The 18903-nt window shown below is 43.9% G+C and overlaps 1 protein-coding gene across 1 annotated transcript; it reads right to left on the minus strand.

Moving 5' to 3' along the window:
• Window positions 1-6015: 6015 nt before the first annotated feature.
• LNP1 (leukemia NUP98 fusion partner 1) lies at window positions 6016-15871 on the minus strand. The gene is made up of 3 exons (XM_009939442.2): window positions 15722-15871; window positions 8284-8529; window positions 6016-6219 (listed from the first exon to the last, which is right to left on the minus strand). The coding sequence occupies exons 1-3, from the start codon at window positions 15869-15871 to the stop codon at window positions 6016-6018; spliced, it is 600 nt and encodes a 199-aa protein (XP_009937744.1).
• Between the last annotated feature and the right edge of the window lie 3032 nt (window positions 15872-18903).

The raw sequence follows: 18903 nt of genomic DNA on the forward strand, positions 1-18903 counted from the left end.
GCTTGCAGCTCCTTCAGAGCACTGGTGTTCCCCTTTTCCAGTAATACAATGCTTTAAAAAATGACACACACTGGCTCCAGCAGCTCCAGTGTCACCTAGCATCTTCACCTTTGGTCTTTCCAGGAGTGCAAAATCTTACTAAAAACCATTAAAGATGATACTGGGGATTCTCCAACCTTCTAGGTAGTATCTGGTAAAGTAGGATTTCTGCAGCAGCTTCAACACACAGATGTAGCCCTTTCAGTCACCAGCATTCAAGGTTTAGTCAAGGTCTGGAGAATGGGATCTATAACCCCCTTCCTCTACTCCCTACATTGCAAGTGGCAGAACATAAGGCCCTGGGAGTTTGTCACAATATCTCTGTGAAATCTGTGCATGCAGTCAAGTTCTAGGCTGCTGCCAGTCCCCGGGTCATCATGACAAATAACACATGGATCCAAATGTTTCTCCTTCGAGTGAAAGGAAATTTTTATCAGTCTTAAACAACCTCAACTCAGAATTTCTTTTGACTGGGTAATGAAATTGGAATGAGTGCCCTGAATGAATGATGAACATTATGGTTGATGTTTGTTGACCTTATAATTGAGACCTGAATTAGGCTACTATGGGACTATATTTGTCCCATGCAAAAGGGGTCAAAGGAAAGGAAATCTGTTGTTTGAAGTAGCCTCATCTCCACTGTGAGTAGGTGGAACTTGGCACAAATGAGGAGTAAATGAAATTTTTTTTGCATCCCAAATTCTGGGCTAACCTGTGAGTGCCACTCCTGCACAGGTGAGAGCAGCCCAAAGTTGCTTTGTTCTCCCTGAGGACCTTTTACTGCTGCTGAGACCATCAGCACAAAGGAATGCCCTAACTATTCCTCTCTCCCAGGCATAATCCTGTGCTAGCTCTGGGAAGGTTAACCTAAAATCACTCTAGCTGCTTTGTGACAGCCAAAATTCTCTGTAGAGGAGTCCTCAGGGATTAGACCCACTAGATTTAAAATGCTTATGAGAGACATGTAAGATGTGTTTTGTGCATACAGGAAGAGGAGAATATCAACTGAGATCCATTGCATAAAGGTCCAGGAAGGGCTGCTTTCCAAAGGGCCAAAATCTTAGCATCCACCTCATATAATGGGATATGGTTGCAGGGAAGGCCAGGGGAATGGTGTCCATCCTCAAGCTTTGGAGCAAAAAGACAGCTCCTTTTTGATACTTCAGGATTAGGAATAGCACTAATTCACCAGGCTGAGGACTCTCTGTAAGGACTCCATTGGCTTTTTGATGAAAATTCATATACAACCGCCACAAGTTTTGGTGGGTCTTCTCAATACAGCAAAACTCTGTCAATCGGTTTAGAAATTGTATGGACTGAAGCATTTTGACAAACATACAAGAAGGACAATAATGCATCAAATATGACAGAATATTAATATTTGATGTTCCTTGTGTCACTTCTTTCTCCTATTTTCTGTCTGGCCTCAGAGACAAGACATAGCTGAGAGAAGGTACCTTTTCCCACAGTGCAGTAGAGACTGCGTTACGATTCAGAGGGGTCTTCTTAATAGGAAGAATATCATCTGCCAATCCCATCTAAAACAACAGAGTAAGTGGAAATCAACAGCCTACAAGCAAAATTTTCTATGATGGGTGGGTTTCTTTCAGCATTTGTTCATACACATTTACCGAAAGCTCTGTCACAACAGCTGCAGGCAGGGCATTATCTATGAAGCTTGCTGGATTTCAAGATTCACTTCTCTCATTGAATGACTACATTTTGGCTGCAATATCCTTCTGGACCTATTTCAAAACCTGTTTGTTTTCAATGGTTTTGGCAGATGGCTGTATAAACTGAAGGTCCCATGATTATGATTCATTTCTGTGCAAATAATTTTTGCTATCAGGTTTGAGTATATCTTTATGTGATTTTATACTATTCATATGTACACTGAATATGTTCAGAGCCAGGACTGTGCTTACCCAAATACCATCTTTTGTGCTGAAGAACAAAAAACTATAGGTGAACATTTTAATTTTTTCATATTTAATATTAAGTTTCTTTTTTGATGGGTATTATATTCCTGTTCAGTTATGCATCGCGGTTGTTTCATTTTATTTATGCATTTAAATATTTCTCACATTTTCCTAGGAAGAGTTGTTGCGATCATGTACAGAAATTATAGCTATTGCTTCATTTTGTGTTTGTGGGGTCTGGCACTTTATATGTGATATGTTAACAAGTACACAAAGTTTAATCCAACCTCAAAACCATGCTGCAATTAATCAATACCTCTGAAGCACTCAAGCATAAATATTTTACTTTGGGAATGCCCACCTAAAAGATGAGGTAACCACACTGGACGTTCTCTTCTTAGTTCTCTCATAAAACACAGGGGTATAACTGGATCTTGCTCTTTAAATGCTTGTATGTACCCATGACCTAACTTCGCACAGGAGCATTTTCTAGTTAGCCTGAAGCGATAGGAAGGATCCACAGAGAAGAGCGTTTTACCAGAGCATTGTCTCCCACCTGTGAGACACAGCAAGTTTAAAATGTCCTTCACGGGCCTCTGAGTCACGTCAGCTTTTGGTAGCCAGCTCACACTGGGAGCACTAGCCTACTGCTGCTGCCCAGTGGTTCCCCTCTCTTGTGAAGTTGTTCCAGGTTTTCAATATTACCTGTTAATGAGCATTTTGGAAAAGATATTTTTTGGTCCCTTTGTCTTTGCGTACCACTAACTGACTTCTTTGGTGTCCAAGGTTTGAACTCTGATGTAACTTGTAGCCATCCCACTCTTGGAAAGAGCAGAAAAAGCAAACAGTGTTTGCCTAGGAATGGGTATGTGTGCAGAAAACACCCACAGCGAGCTCCTCTGCTCTGGGAATTGGGGATGGTAATCAAGGCAGTGACTATTTTTTGTCAGTCACAACTGAACTAGTGACCTGCTGTGAAAATGAAAACCCTCTGGAGTCTTGCTGACTACTTGTATATCCCAGTTCCACTTCCTGTGGAAACAGAAATATCAGCCATGCCATTGCAATCCGATTCCTCTTCAGATGATTACCTTCCTTCCCAAATGCCTGATTCATAGAATCATAGAATCATTAAGGTTGGAAAAGACCTCTAAGGTCATCAAGTCCAACCATCAACCCAACACCACCATGTCTGCTAAACCATGTCCTGAAGTGCCACATCTACACAATTTTTGAAACCTCCAGGGATGGTGACTCAACCACCTCCCTGGGCAGCCTATTCCAGAGCCTGACCACTTTTTCAGCAAAGAAATTTTTCGTAATATCCAGTCTAAACCTCCCCTGATGCAACTTGAGGCCATTCCCTCTTGTCCTATTGCTAGTTACTTGGGAGAAGAGATCAACACCCACCTTGCTACAACCGCCTTTCAGATAGTGGTAGAGACAAATAAGGTCCCCCGTCAGCCTCCTCTTCTCCAGACTGAACAACCCCAATTCCCTCAGCTGCTCCTCAAAAGACTTGTGCTCTAGACACTTCACCAGCTTTGCTGCCCTTCTCTGGACTTGCTCCATCATCTCAATGTCCTTCTTGTAGTGATGGGCCCAAAACTGAACATTCAAGGTGTGGCCTCACTAGCGCTGAAACTCATTATGAAATATTTGTTAATTTCTGTGGAGAATGATTTCATTCTATCATGCAAGTTTCAGTCTTTCAAAGTAATGCTATTGTATCAGACTACATGGGACTAAACTGGGAAGGGTTGTTGGTCCAGCCTGGCATGATATGAAGCAAGAGGAAACACTTCTGAGTAAATATTTTTCAGTGATTTAAGGAGGACAGTGTTGGGGACATTATTTGAAAGCTTCTGTTTCTGGAGTCACACCACGGGGCTGATGGGCCAGCCCAGAAAGGACGTGAGCGCTTACAGACTCTCCCATTTGAGAGCTGGGGTTCAGTGACAACCCTGGGGCCTGTTTGCAGGCAGATCTGTGTGGCCACCTCGGTGGCCGTGCGGCTCACCTGTGCTTCGGAGGAGGTACCAAACAGTGAGTTGGAGCCAGGCATGCATAGGTTTCTGTTTTAGCTCTTTTTGGTGTTTTCTTTTCACCAAGTGTGGGGTACAACCAGAACGTTAGTTTTGCATCTCTTGATCATCAGAGTCTCACGAATGCAAGCTTTGTGCAAATTCTGCTGGGATACAGCTGGGGTTGTTGAGTTCACCTGGCTGAAAAACAGGAGGAAGAGCAAAATCCCGGCAAAGCTGGTGCAGCCCCGGCACATAGCTCTCATGAGATGTGAGGGCCGGTTGCTGCATGAAAAGATGTATGTGAGAGGTTTTATCTGAGGAACTCAGGCATAGCTGGCCGTGTCCCTTTCTATCCAGGTCTATTGTAAGGTGGTCTTCAGATTAAGGCTATGAAAGGAGTCATCTGCATGGAAGTTTTGGCTGACAGAAGAACTTCATTAAAATCCAGTCTGGATTGAGGAGGACAGGAACTATGCATAGTAACAACATTTTTCAGTCAGATTTATTAGTTTATAGTATATGCTACCAGGCAAGAAGCAATTTACAGGCATTGGCAAGGGCACAATTGCTTTCTTATCTATCCCCCAAAGCCCCACTTAAAAAGAAAAACAATCCTTTAATGGAGATAAGTGTTACAAAGTTTAAGGATGCCTTAAGCTTTGAAAAGGTTGAACATTCAAAATTAAGGCTCTAAAGTAAAATAATAAGATCTTTATTAATTACAGAAAATCACAGGAAGGATACCCAGCAGACTTTGACTTTTGCTCATGACTTCATTAGTCTTCACTCCTCTCTAACTGTACTATCCAAAGAAGGCTTTCGCTATACTAGGCCTGGGAAAATTATTCCCAAAGAGGGCAGGGTTCTTATCTGCAGGGAAGACTTAGATGTTGAAGAAGTGGGGCATGGGGGGTTGGGGGTGTGTATGTTTTTACTAGCATGTGGAGGTGGATTTCCTCTGCATAGAGGGAGATCTTACTCATACTTAGTGAGATTTACACCTGAGTTCAGGAGATCTTCAGCCAGAGGAAACAGAGATTTCCCTAAGCCCTGCTTACCATAGATAGAGCCAGTTCCCATTCCCTTGGTTTGGCCCTAGCTCTAGAAAACGGAAAAAGTGGAAAGGGTTGCAATCCATCACCTGTGGCAAACACCTTGAAGAGATTATATAGAAGTGTGAGAAGCAGAACATCTCTGTTTTTACGGGAGAACTTTCAGCAAGGCTCAAATTCTGATGGGGCAAAACTGGAGATGCAGCAAAAGAGGCTGGTAGCTGTGAGTCAGGGCTATAAAGCAGTAAATGGAGAGGGGGATTCCACAAAAGAGACAAGGTGATGAGGTTAATGTCGGGAGAAAGAACTAGTTGTGCAACTGGGGAAACAGAACTGGGGACATGGGAGAGAACTGAGGGACGCCAGAGAAATGAGAGTCATATTGTCAGTGACTGAGGGAAAGCAGAGAGAAATGAGACATCAGGAAGGTGTAGAAAAGAACTCAGGGCTTCTCTTTTACTATTCCTGTAAATGTGGTGTTGAGACAATGTAAAAGAAAAAAGATACCTGTTTCCAAGCCAAATCTAAGCAAATGTCAGGGCCAGAAAGCAGGTGGCAGTTTATGTGTATTTTTTCCTTCCCAAACCTACCAATAAGCCCGTTTTCAATTAAAGAAGAAGCATAAGGCTTTGTATGACTTTGCTCATCTCTGTAACACATGCACACTCTGCTTTTAAATGTACACATCAACCACTGTCCTGCTGCAATGCTAAATCTGCCTGAAACCCTCTTACGGCAGTCCATTTCTAACTTGGATCTTGCTCCAGATACACTCCTCCTATGACAAGGGTCATATTCCTAATGGAAAAAGTACGGACAGGAAGGTAGTAACATGGTGTCAATGATGCAGTTGAATTTTACATTTATTTTACAGGTCAGGGTTTATTCTAGCTAACAGGCCTCTTCTAGTCAAAACAAAACAAGAATGCTCCCTCTGCTCTTTAGAGCGAGTGTTAAAATTCATTATCCCAATGCATTCTAGCTGCCTGTGCATAAATATCCTTTCTCAATGCTTGCTTGTGATGGAAACTGTTCATTGCGGTTTGCAGGTACAACTGCTGAATCTTCATCTTCTTGCTTCTCTCTCCTTGGCTCTGATTTCTCTCCATTTCTCTTGTGAGACTTGGTTTTTCTCAAATGCAATCTCTCTCTTTCTCTTCTCTCCTTCATGCCTTCAGGTTGCTAAAAGGCAGGAGAAAAACAGCAGGGAATTAAAAGCAACTCCCACGTGAACAATGAAATCTCATTATTTTGTTTCACTAGTATAATAAAATATTCCAGTTACCTACCTCAGCCAGATCAGCTTTAACATCGTGGGCTCAAATTGAAGGCCCTAGCCAGTCACTCTAAAACTCAGCAAGAGGCAACATGCTTCTGATTATACTCTATGTATGATAGGAAGGTCACCTGTCCGCAGGGCTTGAGGGGGGAAAGGAGAAAGCAGGGGAGAAGGGAAGGACTCTCAGATTTCAGCCCAGACTCCATGCTTCTGTCCTTTCATGTGATCCATCTCTACGTGCCTGAAGGCTGTTCAGTACTAGCTGCAAAGACCTCACTGAAAACAAGTGCTGAAGGTCATGAAGTGTCCTCCAAGCCACTTTTATAAGAGAAAAGCAATATGCAGGGAAGGAGATGAAATGGAATTAACTTTTTCTCACTTTTCTTTTAACCCGTGTAGTCATGTAAAAGGTGGTTTGAATTGCACCCAGAGAGGTCCGAATGCAAAAAAATGCTCCTACTCCCAAATTTCCTTTCAGATCTCTAACACCTATCACTCAGTTCTTTGAGATTCTCAAGCCCTTCATGTCTCCCAAATTTCAATGGTGACTGAGGGAATGACAACAATCTAGTCTTCTTGAAAGGTAAATTAAAATGCAGCCCAGCACGAGGTTTGTAATCTGTGGATTACAGAAGGGTATCAGAATCCATGTTTTTAACTGGAACTGAAGCTGTATTTAGTGCATTGTGCTCACTTTACCTATCGTACAACTGTTACCCACTTACAGACTTCCTAGCCATAGGGACTTTTGAGAAATGATAAATGATAAACCAGATAACCACTGGTGAGGGTTGGCAAATGAGACAATGTGAAGTTCCAAATGAAATAAATTCAGTAGTTCTTAAAGGGGAAACAGAAGATTAGAAAATGCACTTAAAACCTTAACAATTGCATAAGAGTTGTCATCACCATAATTCTGCATATTCTTAGAGGACTGGGCATGCAAAAACGATAACTGTGGGGCTGATCATGTAATGACGAAGCTTATTGAAAAGAGATTTCTTTTTCCTCTGTTGTTGCAGCATAGAAGGTCTGCAAAGGGAGCTGAAAATTACTTGCCCTTACAAAACTGTCAGTGTCAACAAACTGAAAAAAAAGATACTTCCCTTTGTTGTTATTTGACGCTAATGTCAAGTGTTACTCAAGCACAGCTTCTTTCCATAGGGTGACTTAAGTTGACAGTGTTCTTTTGATACTTAGAAACGAGTTAGGGTTTATCACCCTTCCTTCCATTGTATGATACACCAGCTATAATAAAATCATAATAAAAACCAATGTGTTAAATTGTTACAGACAAAAGGTTGTTATTGGCTTCTTCATCAACATGAACCATACAGAAAATGCTCATGCTTCAGGAAGGAGTGATGGGGAGAAGGTTGAAATGGGGGGAGAATTCCTGTCTGGCTGCATGCCCTTACAGAGAAAATATGTTCAGCCACTTATAGCGATGGCTGCTGCTGCAGCTGTGTGGTGACATTGAAGGAAGCAGATGGACGGAGTCCCAAGGGGTAAATGAGAAGCCTCTCAAGCGCCATGATGTCTGGCAGTCTCACAGATAACACTGTACATGGTTAAACCAGGTCATCAGCAGCACGAGGCCTGGGTCTTACGGCAAAAGTAAAGCAAACCTAGTTTTATATTGCCATTTTTTGTTGGCACAGATGTAGAAACCTCTGAAAACATTGCCACAGCCAGTGCGGTGTCTCATTTTGAAGATACACATTTTTTAATATGCCTAGATGGTAACAGTACATCAAGAATTCTCCTACTAAAGATTACTAACACTTTAGCGCTATTTGCACTACTGTAAGGACCACATCATTTGAGAAATTTTATTTCAAGTTTATTTCTGCTCTTCCCCGGCAAAGCCAAAGAAATTACACCAGGGATAAAGCTGCCCTGCTTGTTGGTTGATTGGTTGGTTGTTTTTTTTCTTCTGAAGTGATCTTAAGATGGGTGTTACCTACCAAAGAAACTGAGCGTTTGCTTTTGAGATGCAACTGCTTTTCAAAGGACTCTGCAAACTCCTGGATGGAGTTTGATCTTGTCTCTGGGCATGAGCTGTCTGCTGAAGGTGTTCTGCTTCCCTTCCTGTGGCAGTGGCATTTGACATCTTGGTCTTCTTGAAATTCCTTGGAGCCCTTGAGATGGCCTGAAGATGAGCCTTTGGTAGAAGCATGAAGTCGTGTTGTATGGAGGGAGGAAAGCCTGGCCTGAAAAACAAGAGGTCTTTGTTGAGTATTGAATATTAAAGAAGAGCACCCAGCATAAATACTGTCTGCCACAGAGTGCTCTCTGAACAATGGTGCAGAATGAAGGACCTTGCCCAGACTCTTGTATCTTTCCTTCTATGTGCAGGAGAATCACACTGCCAAGAGCTTCCTTTCCAGAGGCAGCAGCAGAATTTGCTTTTATTCCTGGTTTTGCTATCTAAGTTTTGGCCCTCAAATGAGCGTTTAAAATGTAAAGTATCCTGGGTCCTCTTAGTGCCCACTGACACTAAAAGGAACTTCATAACCTCAAAAATTCAAGCCTCGCATCTGGTGGCAGGTTCTAGGCAAGACTCTCAAAAGGCAAAGACCAAGCCTTTTGTGGCCAGATGAGCCACATACTGGGTTTGACCTGCAGCTGCTCCAGGTCTTATCAGATGTTTGAGTTCATTTGAGAGTGACAGGGACCATTTCTAGCCCAGTTGTGTCAAATTTGCAGCATGGCCTACATCCAAACAAGATGCTCTATTTTCCAGGTCTGAATTTTCTGCTGGTTTCTTGGGCACGTTTGTCCTGAAGGGAGCACTTTGAGGGCACTGAGGGACACATCCCTACTACCAAAATGGTAGGAAACCGGCTTCCTACAACTATATTCGTAGGCTGTAGTGGACAGGGAGTAGATAGCTGTTTAGTTTCCATGTGGTTCAATTTTCCCAGGCCTGACATGCAGATAAAAGCTATCAATCTGCATCAGCTGTGTTTCACTGAAGGTCTGTAAAGTAGGATAAATTGATGCAGAGCTGCTGTGTCCTGTGGAGTCATGTACTGGTGGTTTTAGAAACAGACAGAACTGTAGAAGAGATGGGTGAGAAGGCCACCCCACAGAGCCAGGCACGCCCCAAACCCTGCCAGCTTTTGACGATTTTCCAGGGCGAGTAGCTGAACACTGGTAAGATGCAGATAGTGAAAATGGTGGGAGAGAGATGGGAGGTACTGAAACTGAGACCACCACAGGTGTCACGTTAGGGCACTCCAGGCACCCAGCTGCTGCATAAGTGTATGAGCCTGGTGCTGAGCCTTCAGCTGCTGAGTAAACCTGAGAAGCTCTGCTGGCTTCAAGGGAGCTGTGATTGTTTATAACAACTGGAGGTCTATCCCACAGATCCTGAAATGCTTTCTGAGAAAATTCAGGAGAAAATCCTACACTCAGAGAGGGTTTGGTGGTGTGTGTGTGTGCATGTGTTCTCCTTCCCCTCTACACTGCCCTGGTGAGGCCTCATCTGGAGTACTCTGTCCAGTTCTGGGCTCCGCAGTTCAAGAAAGATGAAGAGCTACTGGAGAGAGTCCAGCGGAGGGCTACAAGGATGGTGAGGGGACTGGAACATCTCCCCTATGAGGAGAGGCTGAGGGAGCTGGGCTTGTTCAGCCTGAAGAAGAGAAGGCTGCAAGGGGACCTAATAAATGCTTATAAATACCTGAAGGGTGGGTGTCAGGAGGATGGGGCCAAGCTCTTTTCAGTGGTGCCCAGTGACAGGACAAGGGGCGATGGGCACAAACTGAAGCACAGGAAGTTCCGTCTGAATATGAGGAAGAACTTCTTCCCTCTGAGGGTGACGGAGCACTGGAACAGGCTGCCCAGGGAGGTTGTGGAGTCTCCTTCTCTGGAGATATTCAAGACCCTCCTGGACAAGGTCCTCTGCAGCCTGCTGTAGGTGACCCTGCTTCGGCAGAAGGGCTGGACTAGATGACCCACAGAGGTCCCTTCCAACCCCTACTATTCTGTGATTCTGTGTGATTCTGTGATTCTGTAACAGTGGAAAGCTAAACTAACTTGGTACTGTGGCCACATGAATCTACAAACCTTGGACTGCAAGAGACCTGAAACCTCTCCTGTGTGTATTTGCATTTACACTGGCCCAGATGCTATTATAAATGCATCAGCACAACAGGGACCTGTGTAGCCTTTCTCTGAACAGTGAGGCTGTGTATCCATGTGGTTGTGACTACATCACATTAGACAGGCTTGATGAGAGGTGCTAAAAATAAAAAAATCTTACACCAGACAGCAGCACCTAATACCAAAGGGTTTTCAGATCACATGGTACTGGTTCAATTTCTTTTCCAGACATAAGCTTACTTTGGTAACTAGTAGTATGGACTGCCTCTGAGAGTAGTGGTAATGATTTCTGCCATACTCTTTTTACTTTGGTTTCAAACCAATCAATACAGCTGTAATTTCTGTAAGGTCAAATTGTATTGTTACTTTAAAAAGCATCAAAGCAATCACATTGTGCTTGAGGGACAGTACTACACATGCTATGTCAAGTTCAAAAAGCTGAATGTCTTCTGTGTCATTTTAATGGCATCAACATATATTGTTTCCTGGAAATAAAAATTGTCTCACACTAAAAATCACTGATATTTGTTCTTAGAGGGTTTGGGAAAAAAAACAGGATGACAACTGAATTTGGGCATGGTATTCTATCGATCCTGTTTTGCAATGTTTGTAAATGTTTTATTTTACTAAGACATTGCTTTTTAATTTCCCTTCGCAGATAGAATTATAGTTTGGCCCTTAACAAAAAGACTGCAGTTCACATACTGACATGGCAGCAATGGCCCAGAAAAGGGACAGGCCTTCCACTGAAATGCCAGTCTGCCTCAGTGGACTAAGGGTAAAGCTACACATACGTATCTGTGCAATCACATTACTGTGACTGTGCCTCCTTTCACAGTGCCTTTGCATAATACATACCACCGTGGCTAGGAGGACAGCATGCTCGTGCATGTTAGCATGTCGCTGTCTCATGGGCACAGCCCTACAGAGGACAGGAGCCTTAACACTACTGCGCAAGCATGAACATTTCACGGCTTATAAGTAGCACAGTACATCCATCTTATTTAAGATTGACTCTGTGGAGAACTGAGAGAGTCATAAAACGAAGCTCAGCGATGAAGCAGATCCGGCACTAACTTCATATAAAATCCACGTGGCTTTCTCCCTGTTTCGTAAATTCAACACATGCATTTAATACACGTGTTTGGTGCCAAACTGATTGCTTGGTAACATTGTAAATAAGAATGACTGAAGACTGCTTTAATTTATGCTTCCCCTCCTGAAGTCTCAGCAGCTGCTTGCAACAGAGATCACCTCTGTATCTGCACAATCTGTTGTCCACCCACCGCTGCTTTCTTCCCTTGCCAAAGGTCTCTGAGCACAGCCCCAGTACCTGCTCCTGTCCTTGCCCCAGCAGCTGCCTCGTGACTGCATCTGGTGCCTCTTTAGCAAACTCCCCTTGGTCTCTGGCTGCTAGGGTCTGCCCTCACGTACTTCTTAAACCAGAGAAAGCAGGAGGAGGTGAAACAAGGGAAAAGGCATGGGAAGGAGGAAACATCAATGCTCCCCTGTATCAAAATGGGGAATTCTTGCTAATACTGGGAAAGCCAGAAGCACCAAGCATGTTCTCAGGGGTTTAGTACTCCTTTTTTCTGCTTGAGCCCTTATGTAAAGGCCAGTCATGCTCAGGGTATCTATTTATACAACAGCTAATCTTTTGCTAATTGCCCAGCTAAAACACACAAAAAAAGTATACAAACAAAATACCTCAAGAAATAGATGTCAATATAATATGCCTATTCTCTTTCTCAGTTTCTCATGGAGACAAGATAATTGCTTCCATCTTTTGGGCTTGATCTCAGGGCTTGCACAGCTGTTGGTAAGAAAATGAATCTTCAGGGTGTCAGCACAAGCATTCATTGTTTGCTGAAGTTCAGACAATGACCCCAGTACTTTAGGGATATTTCGGAACATCTGACATACAGATGCTGTCCCAGAGCTTGCTTTCCTTCTGAGCAGCTTATAGTCAAGCGTATATTCCTTAAAAATGTTTTGGCCTAGGCTCCAGCTGATCTGTAGTAACAATGTTGTGGTAGATGTTTGGTCTGACTTTAGTTTAGATTAAATGTAAGTAACTTCAACAGCAGTCAGTTGCTCTGCTCCCACTCTCAGCTGCTTCTTATTAGATTTTTTGCTGTGAGCAGCAATGTATACTGGAAGGTGGATACATTTATAGGGTTTCAAAACTCTTCTCAGTGCTCCTTTGCCTCCTGTCTTTTCCCCATAACAAAATGTCTGGGAGGTAAGAAACTGTCCTGAACCAAAATGATGGAGGATAACCAGAATGTGCCAAGGAAAGTTGCAGCTGAAGGCTTCAAAAAGGGTATTGCCGCTAATGTGTCTAAAGTTTGCCAGGGGAACAAGTTAACTAAAGGAGATGAAGAGAGATGACTTGGTTCTGCCCAGGCAGTTTTCACATTCAGTGTTGGCCCACAGCAGTGTACACAACTCAGACACTTTTCAGGGGAGTGGAGCTGCAAGTTTTAGCTTGTCTTGCCAATGACCCAGTGAAGGATGAATATCGTTTTGTGTTCCCCTTGGCAAAATGGGAATGAAAATAGCAAAAGCATTTTGCAAAGCTCATCTCAGTAATGTTTGTGAGGTATGCTAAGATATTGGGGGGGGGGAGGGGGGAAACGAAAATTATTGTTAATTTGGGAGTTGTCCTACAAAGTTTTATCCATATTTGGGGGGGCTCTACCATGGTAGGACGCCGCATGAGTTTACCATTGTGTTTGAGGTGAGAGCAGTTGCTTGAACATCTGTCTACAGCACAGGAAAGACTACAAAGGCCAGCATACCAATTTGGAGCTGAAAGTGATCTCCAGTGTTATGCAAAACCACCTTTTGAGCTATACTGCGAGCATTTTGCTATGTAATGGCAAAACGGTCCTGGTGCAGATGCAGTTCACGTGGGCAGGACTGCACGATTGCTGATGCATTGTACACCAGCCCTGGGTACGAGACAAAGCGCGCTGGCAGTGCTGTTTTGGCAGTATCACTGTATCTGCACAAGGAACTTCTGCCAACAGCTGTGTCAGAACCTGCTGACTTGATTTTCACCAAGACAGCAGTGTTATCTCCGTTTATGATGTTGACACAGAAGGAGCACACTGTGGTCTGCTGTGGAGGTATTAACTTACATAAGAGATGCAATCTGATCTCAGTTATTAATCCTCCTGATTAATAGCACTGTTCTGATAAGATGAAGACCATATTTAACTAACACTAATAAGTGTTTCGAATCTTACAGTAGTTATAATTTGTAAAAATGAATTTTACAGTAGTTATAATTTATAATATCTGTGTGAAAAGCACACATCCAGTTGCTGCTCTCAAGATGTTCTTCTTGGAGGTCCTTCTAAGAAATTACTAGTGCCCATTTGTTTAACTTCTAGATTGCTTGAAGACAACATGTTTTAGTGCTCTTCACCACCAACTCATCAGAGATTTCCAAATAAAAAATATCATGTCAAAATTTATCCCTGAATCATAAAATCCCCAAACAAATCTTCCCTTCTCATTCCTCCAGTCAAACTCTGGCACTGAGAAGTAAAGCAGTTGAAACTTATGTCTCTTGTATAATACTACTGGAGCAAGACAAATTTGTGTGGAGCATTAATGTAAAGGCCAGGCATAATTAAGAGTACAGGACAACTTGGGCTCATTGAACAGTAATGGCAGAAGTCACAGTCTTCTCTTTCTGCCAGCTAACTTAATCCAAGTCCCAGGTGTTGATTCAGGGATGCAACTATAGCAAAGTATTTGAATAGCCATTAGCTAAGTATTTAAACAGCTTTTGAACAAATAGAGTATAAGAACATGCTTCAAATGAAATATATGTGTACACACAAATATATATGAATATGTATTTAGCAGCTTGCTGAATAGACAGTGATTTAAAGTACATTCTTACACTTCAGTCTGTATTGGGGCCTGAAGAAGTCACATATGCGTAGAAATCACATATGTCTCTGAAGGACAAAATTAAAATACAGTAAAATTAGTGTTTTTTTAAAAATTAAGAAACATTCTGTTTTCAGGCATTCTGATAGAATCCATTGGCACAGCTCTAGCTCAGAGTCTGTCTTGCACTCTGTGACCAGGGTAAAATATAACAGTAAATAACAAATGTGGGTGATCAACTCAAAACTAATGAATGAAGGTTATCTCTCCAACCTGTCCAGGAATTCAAAGAGGGGGGAGGTGGTTTTGGTCTGTTTTGTTTTTCTTAGCCAAATTTTTTTGAAAACGAAAAATCCCACAGCTTAGAACATTGTAGGTCCGGTGGAGAAGAACTTGCAAGATGAAAATATAGCATGGCAGAAGAAAAAAAGTCTGGACAATATTAGCTGTTTCTCCCCAGTAGAATAGCACTTGCTTTGTTGCAGCCGTAATGATCCAAGGATGTAAGTGAAAAATGGTTTGTAAGGAAACATAATGTCTTTGGTAAGCCCGTTGATGTAGTTGGAAAAAAAGAGACAGTTCTGGACCACCTAAACATGTTTTTAACGCTGAAATAAAAGCAACAGCCTTCAAGTAGAGAGCAGACTGGGAACAGCTGCTTTCAGTTTAACTTCATTTTGATAATTGGTTAGACAGTTGTGAGCTGCCTTAAAAAAGTGCCTCAGCTTGTGAACCCTGACCCTTTGCCAACTATTTTGTTGGTTTAAGAATAAAAAACATTCTTCTCCCTTAAAATCTTACTTCACAGTATAATGTTGTCGCATCCTTACTTGCTGAGTCATATATTTTAAACTAGGAGGGACTGCATCCTCTGGCTTAAATTAGAACTTGCACCTGCAAACAGCTAAAGCCTGGGGAGTAAAGCATACAACTTACTGGAGATGGTATCATTGCAGAATTAGGTCCAAATCCTGTGAATATATACAGGCTTACATAGTTTTGCACATGAGAACAGATCCATTGAACCCAGCTGAGCCAATCTGTTTGTATGCCAGTTTCCAAAATGTTTTGATCTCTGCCCAGTCATGCTTAGCAGACAGAACAACATTGTAATACACAGTTAGGCAGCTACTACACCCTTCTCCTAACATTTCTGGTCATATCGTTGCTTGTCTTGAAGTCTGCCAGTATTCTTGTATGCCAAAGGCACTGGAGGCCTGACTCTGGCAGGCAGCTGAGTTCAAGCAGCAAGTAGATTCTGGCAGTAGGAGCTGAACTTACTCGGCAAGGTGTACCATACTCATCCTCACAGATGTCTAGGGATACGCCCCTGGGGATGGCACTTACGCTTACACATACACACACACGGAGAAAACTGCACGCAGCTCTTACCGGCAGGGAGGCTCTCCTTTCACTAAAGGGTAGTGTCTGACGTCTCTTGTGGCCTCTACCCTCATTCTCGTTCTCATCAATCAAATTGTGGCCCCAGAAGCTGCTCATCCATTTTGCAAAGGAAATATCATCATCCTCTTCATATTCCATGTACAGGCACTCCAAACTTGGTGGGGTCTCCCAACCAGACAAGAAAAAGCAAGGTCGAATGCCACCGCCAAGCCAACAGCCTCACCCTGTTCTGCCAACAAGGGGAAGAGGAGACGCAGTTTCAACCACTCCTGCTGCTCTCCATCCCCCCAAACCCAACCCCCTGCAGCCCCAGGCGCTGTCTAAACATGAAGTCAATCCTTTCTCATCTCTTTTCAGCAATGTTTCTTTTAACCTTTCCATTACGGCAATGTCCAATATGACACCGCTGCAGGGAGCTGGTGGGAAGGGAAATGGGTTGGCTGCTGCCCGTGTGTCGCTGCTGAGTGCACCAGCTGTCAATACCAATGGAGAATCGCCCTAGGTTACGTGCCTGGGAGGTGTGTACACAAATCCAACGTAGGCTTGTGATTTTGGGAAGCAGAATTGACGTATTGACAGTGGTCAGAAACTGGCACAGCTGCTTGCAGAGGCCTAACTGGCTCTGTGGGAGGGAGGACAAGTGGCCCGCTCTTCCCATGCCGCCCTCCCTCCCCACTTCTGTTGTTTTCGCTCGTCCTTCGGTATTTAGGAAATGTGGTCTGTCCAGGTAGAAGAACACCCCCTGAAGAAACTGCTTGTTTGTTTTTGGGGTATGGCATCTAGCGTGAACTTGCATGAGCTGCTTTTCACCAGAGTCATTTCATCTGTCACATCTGGGTTAGGGGACGCCCTGCCTCACTCAAAGGCACACAGAGCAAGAATGGGTCCAGTTCCTCCCCACCAGCCCTGTCTGTATCGCAAAATACAACAGGGCTGGGAACTATTTTCTGGCCCTGAGACCAAGCGGCTACACTAGCCACATCCACCCTACACGGTGCTTGTGCTGTGGGTCTCCTCGAGGCTGTAACACTTTGTTGTAATTTTTGTGTCTTTTTTATGTCAAAATATCTGATATGACAGGAAAACTCTGTTATGGTCCATAAAGCTGCCGTTTGTACAGTATGAAACTGGAAGATGTGTTACATGCCTTGGGACATGGCAGAAGGACATGGAGGAGTGCTTTGAGGCAGTACAGCCTGTTGGGATACATGGGAGGAAGAGATCCAAATCTAACTTCTTATTGGAAGCAGTCCTTGGTGTCTTCAAGGTAGCTAGGTCTTCTCCTGGGGCCTAGGCATTGCTGTGGAGCTGCTAGTTGGCCTTGGCCAGAAGTATGCCAAAAAGCTTGCTGACAATTTAGCATTACAGAGAATCAGCGGTCCAGCATTAAACCTTGTTCCTTGTCCCCAAACTATTTAGCGATGCAGATGTAGTAACAAAACTCCAGTTTCATCCATGTGGGTATGGGTATGAGGTTTAAGTACAATACTCTGATGTAGGACTCTTCATTCTGAATAACAGGAGTGAAGGGATCAATTGGATATGGCTCCCTATGTGCCAGAGTTTTACCCTGGCCAGGGCAGGCAAGACTGTGATTAGCACAAGGACCTGGAGTCCATGGGTGTGCAGAGAACATAGCCTCAGATGCTGAGTATCAGAGATTGGAGACACATCCAAACCTGCTGCTTTCTTGGCAGATGAACAGGAGCGAGAGGAATACCTGCGAAACAGTGCAGTAAAAAGACACCCGAAGCAACAAAAAGGATGTGTAGGCTGATTCTGCAGGTGAGAAAGAACACTCCTGGCCGTATTCTGACAGCGTAAATTTGATGGGTGTCCTTGAGGCTAACAAGCTGTACAGGCAAGGTACATCTGAAGACCTGTGCTAGCTCATAGGAAGCATCACGTGGGTGGAATTCAGGCTGTCCCAGTTGGAAGCTGTCAGCCTGTTGATACGTATTTTCTGTTGTATGGTTCAAGTTTCTTCTTTTCTGACAAGAGAGGGAACTACAGCCTGTCACGTGGAGTAGGGAACACTTCTGCCATGCTGAGACAGGTGACAGGGAAATGTAGGAGAGAGGCTGTCCCACAGCTTTGGCAGAATATGCTTACGTGAACAGCAATAATCCATAAATTCAGGGAGACACAGCTGAAGCTGTTTACTACCAGGCACCAAGATGCAGTGACTCAGAATCCAGCAGGGCAAAACCACATGAAGAGGCAAGACAGCAGGTTAGATTGGTCAAATTGTCAGGTCTCCGTAAGAAACGGAGAGCGGGAAGCAGAAGCAGTGGCTGTTGCAGTTTAGCAAAACCTGTAGAGGTTAGGAGGTCACGCACCTTGTTACACCAAGGTGCAAGCATCATCAGCACTCAGGGCAAACCTAAATTCACCTTGGCAAATTTTAGTTGGGCTTCCAAGGTGCTTGCTCCACTGTCTTACTGTTGTTTTTATTTTCAGCTCTTTTTTTCTTGAGTGCAATACGTGTCTTCGCACATACTCTTTCCTTTTCCCTCCTGCCCACAAGGACACTTCTAGGCATGAGATGACTCGTGCTAAAGAAAGATGACTCCTCTTCATCCTCAGCTGAGGGGTCCGGGGCAGTAAGGGGAGACAGAAACACAAAACTTCCTCTTCCTACAGGTAAGGATGCTAAGGAGGCATAGACACACATACATGTAATGCATATGTCTATACAACATAATTCCAGTATTTCATATTAAATTATTTTTATGACAGATTCAATTAATAGCTAAAAAAAAAGTGGAAATTGGCATTTATCACAAGGATAATTCTGCTTCAAAATGTTCTGGAACAAAGTCCTAGAAACTTCTCATCGGTCCTGCGTGTCAGCAGCCCAGAAACTCTTCCGCACAGAATTAATCCAGGCCTAAAGATACACTCGGTCTTATTTAGGCCTGGGCTGACAACTCACCTGCACCCAGCGCGACCCCGTGCCTTGTCGCGCCCCTCCCGCCCCCCCCCGAGGGCGTCGCTGGGGGGTAGGGGGCTGCAGGTACACCGCCGCTCCAGCAGGGGGCGCTGCGCGCCGGCAGGTGGAGGGCCGGGCCGGGCCGGGCGGGGCCGTGCGGCGGGCGGAAGTGCTTGCGCGACCCGTGCCCTCCCGGCGTGCTGCGGGTGTCTGCTGACCCCTTCCCTCCCGTCCCGTC

Source organism: Opisthocomus hoazin, chromosome 1 (assembly GCF_030867145.1).
Source record: "Opisthocomus hoazin isolate bOpiHoa1 chromosome 1, bOpiHoa1.hap1, whole genome shotgun sequence".
In the NCBI taxonomy this organism is placed as follows: domain Eukaryota; kingdom Metazoa; phylum Chordata; class Aves; order Opisthocomiformes; family Opisthocomidae; genus Opisthocomus; species Opisthocomus hoazin.

Excerpts from the sequence above, each read along its gene's own strand:
- LNP1 (XM_009939442.2), bottom strand. The coding sequence starts at position 15,871 with ATGGAATATGAAGAGGATGATGATATTTCCTTTGCAAAATGGATGAGC. Across the intron at positions 8,530-15,721 it reads AAAGGAGAGCCTCCCTGCCG|GCCAGGCTTTCCTCCCTCCA; the intron begins GTAAGAGCTGCG and ends CTTGTTTTTCAG. Across the intron at positions 6,220-8,283 it reads GCAAACGCTCAGTTTCTTTG|CAACCTGAAGGCATGAAGGA; the intron begins GTAGGTAACACC and ends CCTGCCTTTTAG.